This window comes from Eriocheir sinensis, chromosome 60, assembly GCF_024679095.1.
Source record: "Eriocheir sinensis breed Jianghai 21 chromosome 60, ASM2467909v1, whole genome shotgun sequence".
In the NCBI taxonomy this organism is placed as follows: Eukaryota; Metazoa; Arthropoda; class Malacostraca; order Decapoda; family Varunidae; genus Eriocheir; species Eriocheir sinensis.
In genome coordinates, this window is record NC_066568.1 from 11531676 (window position 1) to 11557765 (window position 26090).

At 47.6% G+C, this 26090-nt stretch overlaps 2 protein-coding genes across 2 annotated transcripts in view; one reads left to right on the forward strand and one right to left on the reverse strand.

Moving 5' to 3' along the window:
• Positions 1-20372: 20372 nt before the first annotated feature.
• LOC126985985 (uncharacterized) lies at positions 20373-21820 on the reverse strand. Its single transcript, XM_050841677.1, has one exon. It carries the CDS (start codon positions 21156-21158, stop codon positions 20376-20378), a length of 783 nt encoding a protein of 260 aa, XP_050697634.1. The 5' UTR covers positions 21159-21820; the 3' UTR covers positions 20373-20375.
• A 1046-nt stretch (positions 21821-22866) lies between these two features.
• LOC126985636 (zinc finger protein 436-like) overlaps positions 22867-26090 on the forward strand; it is a 56541-nt gene continuing 53317 nt past the window's right edge. Inside the window, exon 1 of the mRNA XM_050840789.1 lies at positions 22867-22963. The gene's annotated coding sequence lies outside the window, so the exon portion shown is untranslated. The remainder of the gene's footprint in view (positions 22964-26090) is intronic.

The window sequence follows — 26090 nt, forward strand, 5'->3', positions numbered from 1 at the left end:
TATATATATATATATATATATATATATTTATATATATATATATATATATATATATATATATATATATATATATATATATATATAGATATATATATATATATATATATATTTAACTATCTATTTATATCTATTTATCTATTTATCTATCTATCTATTTATCTATCTATTTATCTATCTATTTATCTATACATCTATCTATCTATCTAATTATCTATATATTTATATATCTATCTATATATCTATCTATCTATTTAACTATCTATTTATCTATCTATTTATCTATTTATATATCTATCTATATATTTATCTATCTATCTATTTATCTATCTATATATTTATCTATCTATCTATATATATATCTATCTATTTAACTATCTATCTATATATCTATTTATCTATTTATCTATATATCTATATATTTATCTATCTATTTATATATATATCTATCTATTTATATAGCTATTTATCTATATATATATATATATATATCTATATATATATTTATCTATGTATCTATATATATATGTATATATATATTTATATATTTATATATCTATCTATATGTTTATCTATCTATCTATATATTTATCTATCTATCTATATATTTATCTATCTATCTATTTATCTATATATTTATCTATATATTTATCTATCTATTTATCTATCTATTTATCTACACATCTATCTATCTATCTAATTATCTATATATTTATCTATCTCTCTATATATATATATCTATTTAACTATCTATTTATCTATCTATTTATCTATTTATCTCTATATTTATCTATCTATCTACTTATCTATATATTTATATATATATTTATCTATCTATCTATTTATCTATATATTTATCTATATATTTATCTATATATTTATCTATATGTTTATCTATCTATTTATTTAGCTATTTATCTATCTATTTATCCATATATTTATCTATACATCTATCTATCTATCTATTTATCTATATATTTATCTATCTATTTATCTATACATATATCTATCTATCTATTTATCTATCTATTTATATATCTATCTATCTATTTAACTATCTCTTTATCTATCTCTTTATCTATCTATCTATTTATCTATATATTTACCTATATCTGTTTATCTATCTATTTATCTATTTATCTATCTCTCTATTTATCCCTCTATTTATCTGTCTATTTATCTATCTATTTATCTATCTATTTATCTATCTATCTATTTATCTCTCCCTATTTATCTATCTATATATCTATCAATTTATCTCTATTTATCTATCTATTTTTCTATCTATTTATTTATCTCTATTTATCTATCTATTTATCTATCTATTTATCTATTTATCTCTCTCTATTTATCTATCTATTTATCTATCTATTTATCTATATATTTATCTATATATCTATTTATCTATCCATTTATCTATCTATTTATCTATCTATCTATCAATTTATCTATCTATTTATCAACCCATTTATGTCTCTATTTATCTATATATTTATCTATCTATTTATCTCTCTTTTTATCTATCTATCTAACAATCTATTTATCTATCTGTTTATCTATCTATTTATCTATCTATTTATCTATCTCAATTTATCGATCTATCTATTTATCTATCTATCTATTTATCTATCTATTTTTATATCTCTATTTATCTATCTATTTATCTATATATCTATTTATCTCTCTATTTATCTATCTATTTATCTATCTATTTATCGATCTATTTATCTATCTATCTATTTATCTATCTATATTTATCTCTCTATTTATCTATCTATTTATCTATATATCTATTTATCTCTCTATTTATCTATCTATTTATCTATATATCTATTTATCTCTCTATTTATCTATCTATTTATCTCTATTTATCTATCTATTTATCGATATATTTATCGATCTATCTATTTATCTAATTATATTTATCTCTCTCTTTATCTATCTATTTATCTATATATCTATTTATCTCTCTATTTATCTATCTATCTATCTACTTATCTATCTGTATATTTATCTATATATTTATCTATCTATCTATCTATTTATCGATTTATTTATATATCTATACATCTATCTATTTATCTAGCTATTTATCTATCTGTTTATCTATCTAATTATCTATATATTTATCTATCTATTTACCTATCTATTTATCTATCTATTTATCTAGCTATTTATCTATCTACTTATCTATTTATTTTTCTATATATTTATATATATTTATCTATCTATTTATCTATCTATTTATCTATCCATTTATATCTCTATTTATCTATCTATTTATCAATCCATTTATCAATCCATTTATCTATCTATTTATCTCTCTATTTATCTCTCTATTTATCTATCTATTTATCAATCCATTTATCTCTCTATTTATCTCTCTATTTATCTCTCTATTTATCTATCTATTTATCAATCCATTTATCAATCCATTTATCTATCTATTTATCTATATATCTATCTATCTATTTATCTATATATTTATCAATCTATTTATCTCTCTATTTATCTATCTATTTATATATCTATTTATCTATATGTTTATCAATCTATTTATCTCTGTATTTATCTATCTATTTATCTATCTTTTTATCTATCTATTTATCTATCTATTTATCTATCTATTCATTTATTAAACTGTTGAAGTTGTAGCCTAAACTTGGAGAGAGAGAGAGAGAGAGAGAGATTGTATTGAAAAATAGCTTGAAATATTTATCGTTGATGTAATCTGGTATTGAAATTCTCTCTCTCTCTCTCTCTCTCTCTCTCTCTCTCTCTCTCTCTCTCTCTCTCCCAAATTGGCGCCACTGTAAACAATTGCCTGCGCCATGACGGGCTCGGGCCCACCATCAGGCCCCTTTTGCATCAGCGTACCGGCGCTAGAGGCAACATATAAAAAAAATAGTAGCAGTAGTAGTTGTGTTATCATTATAATTTATATTATTATTATTTTTTATTGTTATTATTAATATTATTATTATTTTTATTATTTTTTTATATTATTATTATTATTATTATTATTATTATTATTATTATTATTATTATTATTATTATTATTATTATTAGCATTATTATTATTATCATTATTATTATTACTATTATCATTTATTATTATTATTATTATTATTATTATTATTATTATTATTATTATTATTATTATTATTATTATTATTATTATTATTATTATTATTATTATCATTATTATTACTACTATTATCATTTATTATTATTATTATTATTATTATTATTATTATTATTATTATTATTATTATTATTATTATTATTATCATAATTTTTATTATTATTAATATTATAATTATTATAATTATTATTATTATTATTATTATTATTATTATTATTATTATTATTATTATTATAAATATTATTATTATTATTATTATTATTATTATTATTATTATTATTATTATTATTATTATTATTATTATTATTATTATTATTATTATTATTATTATTATTATTATCATTATTATCATCACCATTGTTGTTATTGTTTTATATTATTCTTTTCTGCTTTCTTTCTCTATTTTTTTTCTGTTTTCATTTTAATCTTCCTTTCTTTCATTTTTTTATTATTTCCTTAATTCTCAATCTGTGTCTTCTATATTTCGGTGTCTTTATATAACATTTATTTTTGTCTCTTACTTCTGTGTCTCTTTATTAGGTTCCCTCTTGCGTCCTTTTCTTTTTTCTTTTATTTGTTTTTTTATTTCCCATTTGAATTTGCTTGCCGTCTTTTTCCTATTTCCTTCGTTCTTTCTTTTCACTCCTTTCTCTGTCAATTCCTGCGTTACCCGCCACATCCCTCCATACATCTTGCGTTCACGATCTTTCCTTTGCTCCTTTGTCTGCTTTCCTTGTGACTTTTCTCGTTCTGTGTTGCTCCTTTATTTCGTAACTCGCTCCTTGCTTCCAGTTACTCGTTATTGCGATCATTATTTCATTCCTTCTTTCTCTATTTTCCTTCATTTTCTCTACACCTTTACTTTCCCTTTTTTCTTCGTTTTCCTTCAAGCTTGCTGTCTTTTTTCTCTCTCTCTCTCTCTCTCTCTCTCTCTCTCTCTCTCTCTCTCTCTCTCTCTCTCTCTCTCTCTCTATATATCTATATATATATATATATATAGAGATATATATATATATATATATATATATATATATAGATATATTTATATACATATATATATATATATATATATATATATATATATATATATATATATATATATATATATATATATATATATATATATATATATATATATATATATATATATATTGGGTGTGTCGACAACCCACCCTTTGAATTCTGATTCAATCTGCTCCTCCTCATTACACCTCTTTAAATCCCTAGAGGATTAACACTTCCTACACCCCTTTCCCTCACCTCACCTAAGCCCCCCACCTCGCTCACCTCACATCCCTTTTGCTCCTCCTCATCCCCTAGAGGCTTAGCCCTTCCTACTCCTCCCTCACCTCCATATTTCTAAGCCTCCCCCTCACTCACCTTACCTCACATCCTATTTACCCATCCTTTCACCCACCTTACCTCGCCTCTTTCTTAACCTTTCTTGTTCTCACACACCTCACCTCACATCCCTTCCTACTCCTCCTCTCTCCCACTTACCTCCTTTCCCAAACTCCCTCTCACTCATCTCACCTATTTCCTAACCCTCCTTGATCTCACACACCTCACTCACCGCCTCCCTTTCCCCCTCTTTACTCACCTCACATCCCTTCCTACTCCTCCTCTCTCCCACCTCACCTATTTCCTAACCCTCCTTGATCTCACACACCTCACTCACCGCCTCTCTTTCCCCCTCTTTACTCACCTCACATCTCTTCCTACTCCTCCTCTCTCCCACCTCACCTATTTCCTAACCCTCCTTGATCTCACACACCTCACTCACCGCCTCCCTTTCCCCCTCTTTACTCACCTCACATCCCTTCCTACTCCTCCTCTCTCCCACCTCCCTATTTCCTAACCCTTGTAGCGGCAGCCTAGGCCGCTACAGCGAAAACCAAACATTTCTGTTTGTATGTTTTCGAGGCAGCATACGTTGTAGCTGGTACAACGCCGTTTGGATCCGCTAAGGCCGCCTTGTAGGTTAAAAGACACAACTAATAACCAGTGGTGACTCCATCGACGAAGCAGTTTATTTGCGAGTATATATATGTATTGGAATATTGTGAATGAATATTTACAATGGTGATATACAGTAATATTTACAATGGTGGCTCTTTGATGATAAAGCTTAAACATAATGTTGCTAATAATATTTAGAATGATTGTGTACATTTATTTATATGTAGTGACTCGTAACAAAAGAGATTAATGTGTGATGGATATGTGTATTTGATGAAATAGAATAGTGTGTGTTGAGAGTGAGTGAAAAGAAAGAGAACGTGATGACTTAAGGGTAGACTGAAGAAACGGAAGATGGAGAGAACGAGAAAGGGGTCACTACATAACTCCCCCCCTAGTGACGAGGGAGGAGGAACGTTACATGTGTCTTGCGGCACTGGATTTTGTCTGTAAGCACTGGACTGGGGACACTGACACGGTGTTGGTGGGTGGAGGATCTGGCTGCAGGAGGTACGCGGGCTTGACCCGGTCGATGGCGACGACATCGGATTTGCCGTGGCGGTCAATGGTGACGTTCTTCCGCGTCCTCCTGGTGACAGCGAACGGGCCATCATATGGCTGTTGTAGGGGCCTCTTTACGGCGTCCACCCGTACGAACACGTGTGTGCAGGTGTCGAGGTCCTGGCTCACGAACGTCTTGGAGGGTGATGTACGTGGCGGCACTGGTTGGAGTCTCTGCATGGCGTTCTTGAGGTTCCTGGCGTAGTTCTGTATGTCGGAGGGAGGGCCAGGAGTGGGCGAGAGAGCCTCTCCTGGAAGGCGGAGAGTGGTGCCGTACAGGAGCTCTGCAGAGGAGTGGCCAAAGTCTTCTTTGAGGGACGTCCGTATGCCGAGGAGGGCTAGAGGCAGAGTCGTAGTCCAGTCGCTGCGGTCCTGAACTGTTGCTGCCAGCGAGGCCTTGAGTTGGCGGTGGAAGCGCTCGACAAGGCCATTTGACTGAGGATGGTAGCTGGCGGTTCTGATCCGCTTAATCCCCAGGATGGACATGACCTTGTCCCAAAGGCTCGACTCGAACTGGCTTCCACGGTCGGATGTGAGGCTAAGAGGCGTACCGAAGCGCGACACAGGTGTTGACGAAGGCTCTGGCGATGGTGTCCGTTGTTATGTATTCGACCGGGACCGCTTCGGGCCAGCGTGTGAACCTGTCAACGCAGGTGAGGAGGTACTTGTAGCCGTTGGAGTGTGGAAGTGGGCCGACGAGGTCGACGTGGACGTGTTCGAGTCTGGAGGATCGGGGCGTGAACGCTGCTGGAGGCGAGACGGTGTGGCGCGTCACCTTGGAAGCCTGGCACTGGACGCAGGTGCGGGTCCAGTCTCTGACGTCCTTGTTGATCCCCGTCCATATGAAGCGTGAGGACATCATCCGTTGTGACGCTCGGATCCCGGGGTGAGAGAGGTCGTGCAGCTGGCGGAAGAGTGGGTACCGGTGGTTCTTCGGCAGGTAGGGCCGGATGGTGGCGGTAGATGCGTCAGCGTACAGGTGCACGTTGGTCCCGGGGAACTCGACTCGCCTCATCGACAAAGCGGGGTTATCCCTCAATTGCTGCAGCTCGGCGTCGTCGACTTGGTCTGCAGCAATGGCGGCATAATCGATGAGGGAGGAGGATGTTGCAGAGATGTTACGGGAGAGAGCGTCGGCGTTGATGTACCGAATGTCTGTCATGAACTGAGAGATGAAGTCGATGTGGCGCAGCTGCCTGGGAGAGTAGGTAGATTTGCTGTTGATGAAGGTTGGGGCAAGAGGCTTGTGGTCGGTGTAGATGTGAAATTCCCGGCCTGCGACGAAGTATCTGAAGCGCTTGACAGCCTTGTAGATGGCGAGAAGTTCTCTGTCGAAGGCGCTGTACTTCTTCTCGGCGTTGTTGAGTTTCTGTGAGAAGAATGCAATGGGTCTCCAGGCTCCGTTTACGTGCTGCTGCAAGACTCCACCAACGCCGGTGTCTGAGGCATCCGTGGAGATTGAAGTAGTGGCGTCTGGAGTAGGGAAGCTGAGTGTGGTAACAGCCTTCAGTGCCTCCTTGGCTTTGAGAAAGGCGTCGTCGTCGTCGTCGTCGTCGTCCAGGCGAGTGTGACGGACTGGCCTCTCTTGCAGGGCTTGATCATGGAGTAGAGTGGCTGAAAGATGAGCGCGCAGCGTGGAATGAAGCGGTTGTAGTAGTTGATCATCCCGAGGAACTGCTTGAGCTGGCGCTGAGTTGTCGGCTTCGGGAACTGTTGAATGGCGTCGCAGCGGGAAGGGATGGGAGTGATGCCTGAAGGAGAGACGGTGTGGCCGAGGAAGTCGACGGAGGTAACACCAAACTCTGACTTCTCAACGCTTATCTGGATGCCATAGTCCTGAAGACGGGTGAAAACTTGCTCCAGATGTTGGCGGTGTGTGTCGGCGTCAGGACTGGCGATGAGGACGTCGTCGATGTAGGCGAAGCAGAATGTCAGTCCTCGCAGCACTTCGTCCATAAACCTCTGGAAGGTTTGGGCAGAGTTCTTGAGTCCAAAGGGCATCCGTACGTACTCGTACAAGCCGAAAGGTGTAACGATGGCTGTCTTCGGGATGTCTGCTGCGTTGACTGGGATCTGGTGGAAGGCTTTGATGAGGTCGATCCTGGAGAAGATGGTGGAGCCAGCAAGCTGTGAGGAGAACTCCTGAATATTCGGCACCGGATAGCGATCCATGACGGTGCGCGAGTTGAGGGCTCTGTAGTCGCCGCATGGTCGTATGTCGCCGTTCTTCTTGGGCACGACGTGGAGGGCAGACGAGCAGTTGCTTGAGCTGGGGCGGATAACTCCTTGGCGCATCAGCGACTCGAATTCGGCCTTGGCTTGTTGGTAGCGTTCTGGAGCTAAGCGGCGAGCCTTGGCGTATGTTGGTGGTCCGGTCGTCTCGATGTGGTGTGTGACGTGGTGCTTCACAGGCTTGTTCGCTGTGTGGGGCTGCGTCAGCGTCGGGAAGGACTTGAGGAGAGACGCGAACCGGTTGCCTGCGCTAATGGTGGAGATGTGGGTGCTTTCGCCTGCTGCTGCTCTCGTTCTGTTGGAGACGGATGTTAAGGGATCCAGGAGCTTGCGACTTTTGTGGTCGATCAGGAGATTGTAGCGAGACAGGAAATCGGCGCCCAGGATAGGTTGTGAAACTGTTGCCACGTAGAAGGTCCACTCGAACGACCTGCGAAGGTTGAGGTTGAGCTGGAGCGTCTGTTTCTTGAAAACAGGGATCCCCGTGCCGTTAGCAGCGTAGAGGCGAGCGATGGTTGGTAAGGACCTCTGGCTTGGTGTGGCGGGGAGGACGCTGACCTCGGCTCCAGTGTCGATGAGGAAGTTGGTGCGGGAGAGTGGGTCGAAGATGTGGAACAGCTTCGAGGTGTGTTGGCGGACGCTGTGAGCTGTTAGTCCACGCCCGGGCTGTTGTGACGAGCCCTGGAAGCCGCAGGGAGATGTGCACTGCCTGGCATCCTTGCCGAACCTCCTGTGGTAGTAGCAGACGCCGGAGCTATGTGAGGGGCTACTACTGGAGGTGGAGTGGCGGCGGGGTGACGAGGTGGTGGTGCGGTGACGAGGAGTGGTGTGGTGACGAGGTGGCCGTGTGGTGACGAGTGGCTGTGTGGTGACGAGGAGTGGCTGCGTTGGCTCCTGATGTCCTCCCTGAGCGTGTTGACCTCTGTTCGTAGCTTAGTGATAAGAGCCGTGAGCTGGTGGGTCAAACTGTCGCTGGTGACGGTGGGGGCATGGAGGCTGGCCACGCCCTGCGCAGCGTCGTCGTCAGACATCGTGGAGGGGCACGTTAGGGCAGGGTCGGTGTCGGTTGTGGAGGCCATGACCGCGTGTAGAGGCGCTGGCAGTGTAGCCAGGGGCCGCGGCGGCTGGAGGCCGAGAGTCGCGTCAGGCATCCCGGAGGTGTAACGGAGCACAGCACTAAGCGGTAAACTACGTCGGGGAAGCACTGACTACCGACGGGGAGCACTGCCGGGAGGGGTGTCACTACACACACACTCACTCACTTATGGCTTGTTACATGCCATGGGTGTCACTGCACAATCACGCACTCGCTAAGTGTTTGAAACAGAGTGATGGTGGGTAGGGGCGGAACGGCACTAGTGTTGTTGTCGGGGCGTCACTGCACATGCATGCACACATGGCACGTCACTGAGCACTGCTGGGTGTAGGGGCGACGCTGCACTCGATGTCCGCGGAGCAGGTAGAGGCGCTGATGGACGGAGGTGAGTTACCCGTAGGAGCGGGTGGCTGGGCTGGGTGGGGCGAGGTACAGCGGGGTGAGGGAGCCGTAGGGGCGGCGTCGGAATGGCTGGCTGGGCTGAGGTAGGAGTGGCGAGGTACAAGTGCGAGTAAGGCGACACTTACGTGGGGGCCTGGGCTGCTGGCTGAGTCCTTGGGATGGGCCGAGGCGAGATGGCGCGGGCGAGGGCAGGAACTGGCCGGCGGCAGGAGAGCCTCGGGTCACGTTGGGAGGGCCGGAGGCGGAGCGCGACCTGCTGCGGGCCGGTGGATCCTCCGGGGCGGTAGCTTAGGCCGCGACGGAGCGGACAAAGCATGGCCAGCGACAGCGGCAAATAACCGAGGTGTACCTCGTAACTTAGTTCCGGAGGTCACCAATTGTAGCGGCAGCCTAGGCCGCTACAGCGAAAACCAAACATTTCTGTTTGTATGTTTTCGAGGCAGCATACGTTGTAGCTGGTACAACGCCGTTTGGATCCGCTAAGGCCGCCTTGTAGGTTAAAAGACACAACTAATAACCAGTGGTGACTCCATCGACGAAGCAGTTTATTTGCGAGTATATATATGTATTGGAATATTGTGAATGAATATTTACAATGGTGATATACAGTAATATTTACAATGGTGGCTCTTTGATGATAAAGCTTAAACATAATGTTGCTAATAATAATTAAAATGATTGTGTACATTTATTTATATGTAGTGACTCGTAACAAAAGAGATTAATGTGTGATGGATATGTGTATTTGATGAAATAGAATAGTGTGTGTTGAGAGTGAGAGAAAAGAAAGAGAACGTGATGACTTAAGGGTAGACTGAAGAAACGGAAGATGGAGAGAACGAGAAAGGGGTCACTACACCCTCCTTGATCTCACACACCTCTCTTTCCCCCTCTTTACTCACCTCACATCCCTTCCTACTCCTCCTTTCTCTCACTTTTCCTCCATTACTAAACTACCTCTCACACACCTCACCCCCTTTCCTAATCCCCTTCACTCTGTGTTTTTATCTCTTTCATTTCAGCTAAGATGGCGCCTAAGAAGTGCAGTACTTGTAACGGTAGCTTCTCAGCTCACTTTTTTACAGGGCGTTCTGCTGTCTGTCGACTGTGTCTCTCCAGGCAGCATCTCGAGACAAGACTGCAGGAGCAGGAAGAGAAGATGGAAGAAGGCCAGAATAAAATAATAGAGCTTTCTCTCACCAGGCAGCATCTCGAGACAAGACTGCAGGAGCAAGAAGAGAAGATGGAAGCAGGTCAGAATAAAATAATAGAGCTTTCTCACACTGTTGCCTCCTTGCAGGAATTCATCCAGGTGCCAAACCCTTCTCCAACCGCCCCCTTGCCCTAAGCGGTACCGTCGACACCAGCGGACAACACCACGCTACGGGAGGATGCTAGTGGCACCGACCATGATGGCTTCACCGTCGTGAATGGAGGAGCCAAAACAGCCAGACAAGCGATTTATCCTGTTCATTGCTTCAACAGGTTTGCCATTCTGGAGGAGGAGGACGAGCAGGAGAGCACCTTCCTGGTGGGTGACTCCATGATTCGCCAGCAGGTCGTTGAGTTCTGCGGCAGAGTTCCTCGTCGAAGACGGAACTATTGCTATCCTGGTGCTGGGATCGACGACATAACTGCTGCTCTTGAGGAGATCTCCCCCCAGGCTACTAATGATTCACTGTTTGTTATTCACACAGGTACGAACGACGTCACCACGACCCGGTCTGAGGAACTCCTGGAGAAGTACCGTAGGCTCATCCAGCAGTATAAGACTAAATCCCCTAACATTTTGATTTCAGGAGTTCTACCACGGACTTGGGCGGAGAGCGACTTTTTCAGTAAGGCCTTCAGCCTAAACAACCGCTTACAGACTCTTTGTAGGGAGCTTGACGTGGAGTTCCTAAACGCATGGGACAATTTCTATGGACAAAATGAGCTCTTCCACAGGGACGGATTGCACCTTTCTCCCATCGGGGCAGCCAGACTCGGAAGGCTCCTCAACGAAGCAGTGCGTGTCATCCGAGCAGAAAACGAGTCACGGCCACGTCCCTCCACCCCACCCGTGTAAATAGACGCCGTGCATCGCAACAAACCCGTAACCGTGATCCCGCAAGTACCACCACCTCTATTACTAGGCCTCTAGATAACTTAAAAATCCTTAGTTTCAATGCGCGTAGCCTAAGAAACAAATTTGATGAACTGAGATGTCTTGCTTTAACAGAAAATTTTGACATAATTGCTATAACCGAACCATTTATCGACACCACAAATATTGATTTAAGTTCCGAATACAACATAGATGGCTACAGACTCTTCAACAAAGATCGTGTAAACCGTAGAGGCGGTGGCGTCGCCCTTTATGTCAAAAGCTATTTGCAACCCACTGATAAAACACCGGGAAACAGTAACGTTGAACATTTGTGCGTGCGAGTAAACATTGCAAAAGTCAACTTAAATAATTATATCTGTCACCTACAGACCTCCCGGGCAATCACTCGATGACGACCTTGAAATGTACAGCGTCTTAAGGCAGTCACTTAATAACAGCGACTCACTGATATTAGGAGACTTTAACCTCCCCCATATCGACTGGGCGACACTGTCAGGTACAGAAGGCGAGTCACATAGAATGATCGAATTTCTAGAAGAAAATTATCTAAGCCAAATGGTTTCTGAGCCAACTCGACAAAATAATATACTCGACCTAAAGTCCCCAAGATAACCTAATCAATAGTGTCACGGTAGGAGAACACCTCGGTTCTTGCGATCGTAAATTAGTGCGCGTCGACATTAAAGCTCAATCATCAGTGACTGAAAATAAAGTAAAGGTGCCCAATTTCAAAAGAGCTAACTTCGTAGAAATCCGACAAAAACTAACAGAAATACAACTATCAGATGACGGCAACGTAGAGGAAGCCTGGCTAAGCCTTAAAAATCACTTACTCACTCAGCAGAACACATTCGTCCCCTTGTGCGAGAAACGAATTAACACTAATAAAAGCCCACCGTGGTTTAATAGCGAAATTAAACAATCAGTCAATGAGAGAAAATTGTTTTACAGGTTAAAGAGAGAACAAAGCACGCCCGAAAACATTAGACTTTATAATGGTGCCAGGCGACGAGTAAAAAGACTAGTAGGTCAGGAAAAGCGTAGATACGAAGAAAATATTGCAGCCAACTGTAAAAATAATCCGAAATCTTTCTTCAGTTACATAAACAACAGAAAGGCGATCAAAAGTGGTATTGGACCTTTAACAAACAGCGACGGTGCACTAGTGACTGACAGCCAACACATTGCAAACCTCTTAAACAATTACTTTTCCTCGGTGTTTAATACTAACAGTCTTCCTCTCGCTACCACCAACACCAGTACTATTGTAAATCTCGAGCATGCATTGCCTAATTTTGAAATAACAACCGATGAAGTCCTTAAAGCTCTCCATTCACTTAAAACAAATAAAAGTCCTGGACCTGACAAAGTATATCCAACTCTGCTGAAAGAAACAAAGAGCGAAATACTCTCCTCCCTCACAACCGTATTCAATATGTCCTTGCGACAAGGCATCGTCCCTTCAGATTGGAAAAAGGCTAACGTGACACCGATTTTCAAGAAAGGAGACAAAACAGTACCAGGTAATTACAGGCCCATTAGTCTAACTTCGGTTGTAGGTAAGCTACTTGAGGGCATAATTAGAGACAAAATTGTGAATTACCTTGAAAGCCACTCATTGATTGGGGACTCACAACATGGCTTCCGAAACAAAAGATCCTGCCTATCAAACCTATTAACCTTTTATAACGACCTCTTCACTGTTTATGACGTAACCAAATCACTGGACGTAGTCTATCTTGATTTCAGAAAGCGTTTGATAAAGTCCGCATCATAAATTACTTTACAAATTAAAGCAAATAGGTATTGACGGTCAAGTAAACCAATGGATCGCGAATTGGTTGAGCAACAGACAACAAAGAGTAGTGATTGACGGATTTAACTCAGAGTGGGCGCCTGTCACTAGTGGCGTCCTCAGGGCTCGGTCCTTGGCCCAGTGCTCTTCATTATTTACATCAACGACGTGGATGTTGGACTCAATAACCGCATTAGTAAATTTGCAGACGACACAAAGATTGGCAACTCGGTTCTCACTGACGAAGACAGGCAAAGCCTCCAAGAAGATTTGCACAAAATTTCAGCTTGGTCGGATAGATGGGAGATGCCCTTTAACGTAGACAAGTGCCAGGTCCTTCAAGTTGGAACGAGGAATAAGAAGTTCGAATACGAAATGCGCGGCGTTAAACTCAAAAGCGTTCAATGCGTTAAAGACTTGGGGGTCAAAATCGCGTCAAACCTCAAATTCTCACAGCAATGCATCGATGCAGCAAATAAAGCGAACAGAATGATGGGCTTCATTAAAAGAAACTTTGTATTCAAGAATAAAGATGTAATACTCCCGCTCTACAACAGTTTAGTCAGACCCCACTTGGAATATGCGGTACAGTTTTGGTCTCCCCACCATGCAAAGGATATTGCTAAATTAGAAGGTGTTCAGCGTCGGGCAACGAAAATGATCCCTTCCTTGCGCAACAAATCCTACGAAGAAAGGCTTTCTACCCTTAACATGTTCTCTCTTGAGAAACGTCGCCTCCGAGGAAAACTGATCGAATGTTTTAGGGTGCTTAATGGTTTCACGAATGTGGACGGATCAACGTTGTTTGTGATCGATGACACTTTGCGCACGAGGAACAATGGCGTAAAACTCAGATGTAGACAAGTAAATACAGACTGCACCAAATTTTTCTTCACCAACGTTGTAGTGCGAGAATGGAATAAGCTTCCACCGTCAGTGGTCCAGTGTAACACGATTGACTCCTTCAAAAATAAGCTCGACCGTCACTTCCTTCAACTTAATATCAACTAGAGTAGAAATGCAACGTTTTGGAGTCTTCTGATTAATGTAAAATCACTTAGGTTTAAGGACAGACCACCAAGTCTGGACCATGGGGTCTGTGTGGTCTGATTTTCTATGTAAATCTATGTAAATCTCTCTCTCTCTCTCTCTCTCTCTCTCTCTCTCTCTCTCTCTCTCTCTCTCTCTCTCTCTCTCTGAATGAAGTGAATATTTATTTTTTCGAAAAAAATAGCATGTATAGTTATTATGGATGTACTCGATCATAGTCTAATAACAATAAAAATATTTATTAGCAACCTAAAAAAGAAAAAGAATCGGACATGAAGAATTATCCAGTAACTCCAATAAATAAATCAAATAATGGAAACGGGAGCTGTGATGGAAACGGAAAGCAGGACAAAATGGTGGGAACTTGGGGAGACGGTCAGCGGGGCAGTGACTCAGCGTCTACACACAGGGCCCATACCACATAGAGGCGGGCGAGCACCGAGTGATCATTAAGCTTCCCGGAACCCAAGTGATCATGATGCTTCGCGGTACCAGTACCGATAGCAGTTATCGATACCAGGTACCGGTACCTGGTATCGATAACTGTTTTCGTTACTGGTACCTGGCAGTGATCATGATGCTTCGCGGTACCAGTACCGATAGCAGTTATCGATACCAGGTACCGGTACCTGGTATCGATAACTGCTATCGGTACTGGTACCGCGAAGCATCATGATCACTGAGTTCCGGAAGCAATGATCACTCGCCGGTACTGGTATCGATAACTGATATCGGTACTGGTACCGCGAAGCATCATGATCACTTGGGTTCCGGGAAGCTTAATGATCACTCGGCACTGCTCATTGCCGTTAGGATCTTAGTGACGCTCGGTGCTCGCCCGCCTCCATGTGGTATGAGCCTTGTGTGTAGACGCTGAGTCACTGCCCCGCTGACCGTCTCCCCAAGCTCCCACCATTTTGTCCTGCTTTCCGTCTCCATCACAGCTCCCGTTTCCATTCTTTTATTTATTTATTGGAGTTACTGGATAATCTTTCATGTCCGATTCTTTTCTTTTATAATATATATTTTTATTGTTATTAGACTATGATCGAGTACCCACTACCCATATCACCGAGATATCCACTCACTAAGTGGTGATCTCTCTCTCTCTCTCTCTCTCTCTCTCTCTCTCTCTCTCTCTCTCTCTCTCTCTCTCTCTCTCTCTCTCTCGCCTGGTACACCTCCAATATTTAATCATCTTATATAATTCATCATGCAATTCTTTATAGCCAGAAACTCTCGCTAAGGGATTCAAACTTTTTTCGTTAATGCTTTATTGGATAAATATGATCTCTCTCTCTCTCTCTCTCTCTCTCTCTCTCTCTCTCTCTCTCTCTCTCTCTCTCTCTCTCTCTCTCTAAAAGTTAACGAGTCATACGAATTTAACAGTGGCAAGTAAAAAGAAAACGAAGTCTTGGGTTAAAAGTTAGTGAGTCCCACGAGTCTTTAGAAAACGCTAATATATATTGTTATTGTTATTAGACTATGATCGAGTACCCACTACCCATATCACCGAGATATCCACTTACTAAGTGGTGATCTCTCTCTCTCTCTCTCTCTGAATGAAGTGAATATTTATTTTTTCGATAAAAAAATAGCATGTATAGTTATTATGGATGTACTCGATCATAGTCTAATAACAATAACAATATTGTTACGCCACCCCCCCTACCACACACCATACACGGGCAGGCAGGTGGCGTGATCCCCACCAGAACAGCCACACGGGAACCAGTCACTCACAGCGACCCACACAGAACACCGAGAGGAGGAGGGAACGAGGCAGGGCACAAAGGATACACGTTCAACACTAAGTTCTAGTTTAATGACAGGTTCTTCACACAGTACAGCAACTTTCAAGGGCACAGAATAGTTAGTTAATCAGGCACAGTACAGGGGCACGGCAGACACGCACACACGGATGCACAGTTGCACACAGCTCGCGAGCGGAGCAGCTCAACACTCTCTCAAGTCTCAAGCCCAGACACGCGTCTTCTCCCCCAACTACTCCTCAGCGCCTCTCGCTCGCCACTCTGCCGACTCAGCACTTCCTGCCCGGCGGCCGGAGGCCCCGGGCTCCCCTCTGTCTCTCTTGTCCCAACAAGTAGAGTTGCACCATGCTGAGCTAACATTGCATCATGCTACAATTTCATCACATTACACATACAACCATTCACATACAGCACATTCGTAACACTATCTCCCCCTTCAGAAGGCAGTCGACCCGGCTGCCCCAACATTCAACAAACAAAACATGAAATTAATCAAACTAATCAGTCCCCTGGGACATCACTAAAGTCTCTTAACCATCCCGGCCGACGCCTCTCTCGCCGAGGGCGCCGCTGGGATGCGGGCGGCGGCAGGCAGGCGGTGGCACCCAGAGCCGCGTCGTCGGCCCCAGGTACTTGCTCAGGGTCGTCACTGACATCTGCCGCTTCGCCCGCACCGCCCATGTTCTCGTTCGCCCCGTGGTCAACCTCTGACACGTCCTCGTCGCTGCTGCTGGGGCCTACGTCCTCTCCTTCCTCACCGTGGCCCCAGGAGTAGCGCCCTGGACCGTGGTAACGCCACAGCCGGTCCACGTGGACAACAGACGGGCGCTTTCGTCCCCGTCGAATCCGGTAGGTGACGTCAGAGAGGGCTGCCACCACCGTGTACGGCCCCTCCCAGGGGCTCTGTAGCTTCGGCGAGAGCCCTCGTTTACGGCGGGGTTATGCAGCCACACTCTGTCACCCACGGGTACCTCACGTCCCTCATGCGCCGGTCGTATGTCTCCTTCATGGCCTGGCCTGCCACCTTGAGCTTGCCCCGTACGCGTCGGTGCACCTCAGCCAGGCTTTCCTGCAGTGCCACTGCGAAGCCAGAGGTGACGGTGGGCAAGCTCACGTCGGGGGGCCGCCCCGTGGCCAAATCCACCGGTAGCCTTAGCTCCCGGCCGAACATAAGGCGGGCGGGCGTGTAGTCCGTTGCCTCATGCACAGCGGACCGGTACGCCATCAACATAGCGGGCAGCTTGACGTCCCAGTCTTCTTGGCCTTCCCCGCAATACTTGGCCAGCTGTTGCGCAAGGGTCCGATTGAAGCGCTCCACCATGCCGTCAGACTGCGGATGGAGGGCGTCGTCCGGTCTTGCGCACCCCAACAGCTCGCAACACTCCCGGAACACTCGGGACTCAAACTCACGGCCTTGGTCAGAGTGCAGTTCCGCGGGTACACCAAACCGGGTAAAATTCATTCACCAGCACGCCCGCCACGGGCTCGGCCTCGTGGTTAGGGAGTGCATACGCCTCGGGCCACTTGGTGAAATAGTCCATCACCACACAGATGTACCGGTTACCCCGTGGCGTGAGAGGCAGCGGGCCGGCAATGTCCACGGCCACCCGCTCCATGGGCGCCCCAACGCAGTACACCTGCAACGGAGCTCGGTTTCTCTTGGCGGGGCCCTTCTTTGCACTGCACACGTCACACGCTCTACACCACTCGGACACGTCACTTCGCATTCCCACCCAGTAGAAGCGTTGACGGAGACGGCACAGGGTCTTTTTCTCGCCCAAGTGGCCACTGGTAAGCCCGGCATGTAACTCCCTCAGCACCTCAGCGCGCAAGGCTCGGGGCGCTAACACAACCCACGCGTCACCACCCACGCCGCTCAACGCCACCCAGCGCTTTACTAACACACCTCTCTCGTCTACTCGCAAAGTTTCCCACTGATCTACTAGGCACTTGGTGGCGGGGCTCTCCACCGCCACTGCCCCCCAGCCGGGGCGCTCCCCGCCAGCCTCGAGCCACTGGATGATGGGAGCGAGATCAGCGTCCTCACGCTGCGCCTTACGCCACTTGTCATCCCCCTCAGCGACGCCCGCTAGCACCTGCAGGCGGAGGCACAGAGGGTCAGAGTCCTTCTGGGTACAGTGTGAGCAGCCAGCCTCACACGGGCGTCGACTCAGACTGTCAGCGTTGCTGTGGACACGACCCGGGCGGTGGACGATGCGATAGTTATACTGCTCGAGACGCCCCAACCACCTCGCCAGCTGACCCTCCGGCGCCTTCAGCGTCTTCAACCACTGCAGGGCAGCGTGGTCGGTCCGGACGGTGAACTCAGCGCCGTATAGGTACGGGTGGAAGTGCTCGAGACTCTTCACCACCGCCAGCAGCTCCTTCCTCGTCACGCAGTAGTTGCGCTCAGGTCTACTGAACTTGGCGCTGTAGTAGGCCACGACGTGCTCCTTCCGTCCTTCACCTGTGACAGGACCGCCCCTGACGCCCTCGGCACTGGCGTCGGTGTCCAACAGGTAGGGAAGCTTCGTGTCCGGGAACGGCAGGACCGGTGCCTCCTCCTGTGCATTCTTCAGGCCGAACGCGGCCTGGCACTCCTCGTCCCACAGGAAGCACGCCCCTTTCCTGGTGAGCCGGTGGAGAGGGGCTGCCACGCTGGCGAAGTCCTGCACGAAGCGGCGGTAGTACGTGCACAGGCCCAGGCAACTCCTAACTTCCGCCACATTAGTGGGAACGGGCCACTTCTCCACCACTGCCACCTTCTGCGGGTCGGTGCACACGCCGTCCCGACTGACAACATGCCCCAGGAACGGCACCTCGTGCTGGAAGAGCGAACACTTTTTGGGGTTGAGCTTGAGGTTGGCCTTCCTCAGCCGCTGTAGTACCTCCTCCAGCCGCTCCAGCTCCTCCTCGAAGGTGCTCCCGAAGACGATGACGTCATCGATGTAGACGAGCGCTGTCTTCCACTGCAGGCCCTCCAACACCCTCTCCATCAGGCGCTCGAAACAGCCAGGGGCGTTGCAGAGACCAAAGGGCATGACGTTGAACTGCCACAAACCTTGCCCGAAAGAGAAAGCGGTCTTCGGCTTATCCTCCTCTGCCATCTCCACCTGGTGGTAACCCGACTTCAGGTCGAGTGTGGAGAACCACCTGGCCCCCACCAGTGCGTCGAGCGTGTCGTCGATCCTAGGCAGGGGTAGAGTCCTGACAGTCACATCATTCAGCGCCCGGTAGTCCACACAGAAGCGCTGCGCGCCGTCCTTCTTCTTAACCAGGACTACCGCTGAGGACCAAGGACTGTCTGACCGCTCAATCACCCCCTGCGCCGCCAGCTCGTTGACAGTGCGCTGCATTTCCTCCCGCCTGGCTGGTGCAATACGTCGGGGCGGGCTCTTGATGGGCAAACTATTTCCCGTGTTGATGCTGTGCTTCACCAACCCCGTGCGGCCCAGATCCAAGTCACCCCTGCTGAACACGTCCGCGTACTGGGCCAGGGTGTGGCGCATCTTCTCCGTCTGCGCCTCCGTCAGGTTAGCGGCGCTCCGGTGCGCCAAATCCTCCAGGAAGTCGGGCAGCGGGCCCCGAGCGGCCGACTCCTTGCTGCCCGACGTCTCCTCTGGGCGCTCCACCTCCTCACAGGTGCCCAGCTTGGCACCAGGGTACCTTCCGGGCCTCGTCGGAGAAGTTAGCTACCAGCACCGTAACTAACTCCTCCCCCGCCCCAACGAGGCTCCGTCCGACTGCCACGCCGTCAGCCAGCCGCAGGTTTTCCGTGGGCTCCACCATGCCTTCCGCTCCACGCATCGCTCTGGACAGGCGACACCGGACCCTGGCCTCCGTCCTAGGGGCAAGGTGCAGACGCTCAGCCGCGACTACCTCTGCACAGCCAACCTCCGGAAGCAAAGGCACGTCTTGACCGCGTACCCTCACCAGCTTCCGTCCGAGGTCGACACAAGCCTTGCTCTGCGTCAGGTAGTCGAGGCCCAGCAAACACGGCTCGTCCAGATCGGCGACGTACACCGGCAGCCGCTCCACAGCGCTGCCTACGCCGATACGAACCTCCGCTGGGCCCTTGAGCTGCACACAGTGCCCCGTGACGCCGCACAGCCTCTGTGGCGCGTCTGGGAGTCGCGTGGCGGCCAGCATATCAGGCCGCACCAAGGTCTTCTCAGCCCCGGTGTCCACTGTCAGGCGGCATGGCTTCCCGTCCACTGAGCCCTCCACCTGCATCGCACTGGTTATCCGGCGGCAGCTTACGCAAGTCGGGGCCCGGGGACTGACGGCTGGGATTCGGCCCCCTTCTCCAGCCTGTCCGGGTTTCCCGCCTGCACTACCTCCTTTGGCTTGGGGCAGGCGCCCGAACGGTGGCCAGACTTGCCACAGTCCTTGCAGCAAGGCTGAAAGGCGTCAGAACTCAGTCGGTCAAGGGAACGCGTCCTTCGCTCCCTCGGACAACGACTGCGCATGTGCCCCTTCTTGCCACAGCCCCAACACGAGCCGAGAAAACCGTCCGGGCTCGCCTTCCTCGACGCCGCCTTCTTCTCCACCTTCGCCTTCCGGCCCCGGAGGTCACGGCGGGGCTGGGCGGCCGCCCCTAGGCCGCTGGTCGTCTTCAGGAAGGCCTCGAATTCCAAGGCCCTCGCCAGCGCCACCTGCAGGTCCCCAGGGTGCGCCTGCTTAACGTAAATCTGCAGCTGCTGGTCGTGCAGAGCGTCAACAAAGAAATCGCGGGCCAGCACCACGATCATCTCTTCCGGGGCAGCAGGATACGACCTTCTGACCAGCGCTTCCACGTCCTGCGCCAGCTGCGACAGTGTCTCGCCGCGCTCCCGAGTCCGCTTCTTCAGGCGAGCTCGGTACACCTCGGCCTGAAGGTGGTGCCCGAAACGACGCCGCAGGGCCTCCGCCATGCTCCCGTAAGAGGCACGTTGGGCCGGCGGCAGGTGCCCCAACACTTCCACAGCTGGGCCCCGAAGCGCTGTTGCCAACTGCAGCGCCTTCTCAGCTTCGTCCCAGCCCTGGGCAGCAGCTAGCATCTCAAACTGGGCAACATAGGCCTCCCAGGCCACCTTCCCGTCATACTCCGCCGGCTTGCGCCTCCCCGAACGGCGGGAAGCCGAGGGGCTGGATGGGGGGGAAAGCGGAGCACGTGGGCTGTTAGCCGGCCGGCATGGAGAGGGCGGCGGTGACGGCGGCAGAGAGGCGGGGTGAGTGGGTCCGACTCCGGCGCCAGTTGGACCCAAGGGGGCAGCTCCGATGGCTCCCCAACCTCCTGCGGCAGCTGCTGGCTCTGACACAACGCTGCGAGGGCCCAGGGGTTCTTGCCAGGGGCCCCATGAGGACCCCAGCAAGTCCGTCACCCTGGTGCTTGCCGCCAGCACGCGTGACGCTTCTTGTTCCTCCCCGCGTGACGTTGCCAGCTCTCGCCGCCGCCTCTCCGCCTCCACCTCCTCCCTCAGGCCCTGGACCTCGCCTTTCAGAGTCTGCACCTCTCTTCTGCCCTCTGAGCCTGCTCGCGAGCCCTCTCTTCTGCCCTCTGAGCCTGCTCGCGAGCCCTCTCGTCTGCCCTCTCTTCTGCCCTCCGAGCCTGCTCGCGTGCCCTCTCGTCTGCCCTCTGAGCCTGCTCGCGTGCCCTCTCTTCTGCCCTCTGAGCCTAATCCTGCCTCATACTGGCCAGCATGGCAGCGAACAATTCCATCTGGCCCGGCTTCACCTCACCCGGGTCAGCCTCGGCCTTGCCCGTCTCCTCACCCTCACGGCGACCACTGGGGGACGCCATGACACTCGGCGCGCTTCACTGTTCACTTATCCCACTCCTGACACCAAGTGTTATGCCACCACCCCTACCACACACCATACACGGGCAGGCAGGTGGCGTGATCCCCACCAGAACAGCCACACGGGCACCAGTCACTCACAGCGACCCACACAGAACACCGAGAGGAGGAGGGAACGAGGCAGGGCACAAAGGATACACGTTCAACACTAAGTTCTAGTTTAATGACAGGTTCTTCACACAGTACAGCAACTTTCAAGGGCACAGAATAGTTAGTTAATCAGGCACAGTACAGGGGCACAGCAGACACGCACACACGGATGCACAGTTGCACACAGCTCGCGAGCGGAGCAGCTCAACACTCTCTCAAGTCTCAAGCCCAGACACGCGTCTTCTCCCCCAACTACTCCTCAGCGCCTCTCGCTCGCCACTCTGCCGACTCAGCACTTCCTGCCCGGCGGCCGGAGGCCCCGGGCTCCCCTCTGTCTCTCTTGTCCCAACAAGTAGAGCTGCACCATGCTGAGCTAACATTGCATCATGCTACAATTTCATCACATTACACATACAATCATTCACATACAGCACATTCGTAACAATATTTATTAACAACCTAAAAAAAAAAATCGGACATGAAGAATTATCAATAAATCCAATAAATAAATCCGAGCAACTGGTACCGGTACCGAGCAATCTGGTACCGGTACCGTACCGTTTAGCTGGTACCGTTAGTACCGGTACTGGTACCGGTATATACCTGCCCAGTGCCCACCCCTAGTAAACAGAGCAACGCTGCGGAGTCTGCCACGCCGACCACGCCTCGATCCACGCCCACACAGTGCCCCCACGCCTCCACGCCCACACAGTGCCCCCACGCCTATACGCCCACACAGTGCCCCCACGCCTATACGCCCACACAGTGCCCCCACGCCTATACGCCCACACAGTGCCCCCACGCCCACACAGTGCCCCCACAATGCCCCCACGCCCACACACTGCCCCCACGCCTCCACGCCCACACAGTGCCCCCACGCCCACCCAGTGCCCCCACGCCTCCATGCCCATCCAGTGCGTATTACAAGGTTATCTATTTCAAGCTTTTTTGGTGAAGGTTCAGGTGATGGGTCAGTAATATTCCAGAATCACACCCAAGCTTACCCATGTCAAGTTTACCTGATTCAAGCTTTTTGTGGCTGAGGTGACAGCTTGGTATTATTCCAGAATCACACCCAAGCTTACCCATGTCAAGTTTACCTGATTCAAGCTTTTTGTGGCTGAGTTGACAGCTTGGTAATATTCCAGAATCACACCCAAGCTTACCCATGTCATGTTTACCTGTTTCAAGCTTTTTGTGGCTGAGGTGACAGCTTGGTATTATTCCAGAATCACATCCAAGCTTACCCATGTCATGTTTACCTGTTTCAAGCTTTTTGTGGCTGAGGTGACAGCTTGGTATCATTTCAGGTTTAATCTTAGGGAGCACCACTCCAAACCAATATTCGTAGTAAATTAGCACGTGAGAGAATTTTAATTATAATGCATTTTCGTATACGTTTTACCTTGGGGAGGGGCCAGGGGGGCAAGCCTCATTAATTATAAAGTTGGGTGGCTTGGATTTTCTAAGTCCATTGTTATTGTTTCACGAGTGCCTCTATGCACAGACTGAGCCTCGTACCTGCCTTGCAGTGCACCATACAAACTATATAGTTCCCAAGTCAGTACGCGCATGGATCATTACAATTTCGGACATTAAAGTCTTTATGATTTCTACGTTACTTTCTTGGCTATATTAAAGCACATAATGGCGCAAGTATTCGTGGTGCAGTGGTTAGCACACTCGGCTCACAACCAAGAGAGCCCGTGTTCGATTCCCGGGCGGAGTGGAAAAATTTGGGCAGCTTTTCCGATACCCTACGCCCCTGTCCACCCAGCAGTGTACCAGGTATTAATCGGGGGTTGTGTCCCGTCTCCTAGGGTCTGTTCCCTTCTCCTATAATTCCTTCCCCTTCTGTCTCTCCGGCATATGACCACAGATGTTGCGCCCACTAAACCAAACTTTCTACTTTTTTTAAACTTCCGCCGCCATGTTGCCTCTCTTTCTATCTTCTATCGATATTTTCATGCTGACTGCTCTTCTGAACTTACTAACTGCATGCCTCCCCCCCTCCCGCGGCCCCGTTGCACACGACTTTCTACTCATGCTCATCCCTATACTGTCCAAACCCCTTATGCAAGAGTTAACCAGCATCTTCACTCTTTCATCCCTATACTGTCCAAACCCCTTATGCAAGAGTTAACCAGCATCTTCACTCTTTCATCCCTATACTGTCCAAACCCCTTATGCAAGAGTTAACCAGCATCTTCACTCTTTCATCCCTGTACAGTCCAAACCCCTTATGCAAGAGTTAACCAGCATCTTCACTCTTTCATCCCTATACTGTCCAAACCCCTTATGCAAGAGTTAACCAGCATCTTCACTCTTTCATCCCTATACTGTCCAAACCCCTTATGCAAGAGTTAACCAGCATCTTCACTCTTTCATCCCTATAGTGTCCAAACCCCTTATGCAAGAGTGTTTCCCATGTGGTATTGGTGTGCTGGATATCCCCTCCCAAGGTACAGGACTTAACATTTTTCCTCATTGAATTGTAGCAGACACTTTTTGCTCCACTCCTGTAGCTTGGTGATGTCTTCTTGTAGGATATCCGCAGCTAGGGAGTTAACCGATCTTTCTAAGGCTGTTTCTTCCCCTTCCAGGCTGAACCGCCCTCTCACCCTCTCAGAAAAAGTGCTGTACTCTCATCTGTCCGATCCTTCCAACCAAGAAATCGTCCGAGGTGAGTCCCACTACCTCAAGCTCCACCCAGACCGCGTTGCAATGCAGGACGCCACAGCACAGATGACCATGCTTCAGTTCATTAGCTCTGGACTGCCCAGGGTCGCCGTACCATCAACCATCCACTGTGACCATCTTATTCAAGCACAGGTGAGGGAGCATTCTCTCTTTTTTACAGCAAAGGAGACAGCTCAAGGGCACAAAAAAAGGAAACAATAGAATGCAGCACAGCAATTGAGAATACATACAGTGGAAATGAGTTATTATATAAGATATGGTGTGTCAGGATGGGATGGGGGGGGCTTCGTGGTGCAGTGGTTAGCACACTCGCCTCACAACCGAGAGAGCCCGGGTTCGATTCCCGGGCGGAGTGGAAAAGTTTGAGCGGGTTTTCCGATACCCTACATAGCCCCTGTCCACCCAGCGGTGTACCAGGTATTAATCGGGGGTTGTGTCCCGTCTCCTGGGGTCTGTTCCCTTCTCCTATGATTCCTTCCCCTCCTGTCTCTCTCCAGCATATGACCACAGATGTTGCGCCGACTAAACCAAACTTTCCAACTGTTCCCTTCTCCTATAATTCCTTCCCCTTCTGTCTCTCTCCGGCATATGACCACAGATGTTGCGCCGACTAAACCAAACTTTCCAACTGTTCCCTTCTCCTATAATTCCTTCCCCTTCTGTCTCTCTCCGGCATATGACCACAGATGTTGCGCCGACTAAACCAAACTTTCCAACTGTTCCCTTCTCCTATAATTCCTTCCCCGCCTGTCTGTCTCCGGCATATAACCACAGATGTTGCGCCCACTAGACCAAACTTTCCAACTGTTCCCTTCTCCTATAATTCCTTCCCACTTCTGTCTCTCTCCAGCATATGACCACAGATGTTGCACCCACTAAACCAAACTTTCCAACTGTTCCCTTCTCCTATAATTCCTTCCCCGCCTGTCTGTCTCCGGCATATAACCACAGATGTTGCGCCCACTAAACCAAACTTTCCAACTGTTCCCTTCTCCTATAATTCCTTCCCCTTCTGTCTCTCCGGCATATGACCACAGATGTTGCGCCGACTAAACCAAACTTTCCAACTGTTCCCTTCTCCTATAATTCCTTCCCTCTTCTGTTTCCCTTCTCCTATAATTCCTTCCCCTTCTGTCTCTCCGGCATATGACCACAGATGTTGCACCCACTAAACCAAACTTTCCAACTGTTCCCTTCTCCTATAATTAATTCCCTCTTCTGTTTCCCTTCTCCTATAATTCCTTCCCCCTTCTGTCTTTCTCCGGCATATGACCACAGATGTTGCGCCCACTAAACCAAACTTTCCAACTGTTCCCTTCTCCTATAATTCCTTCCCCTTCT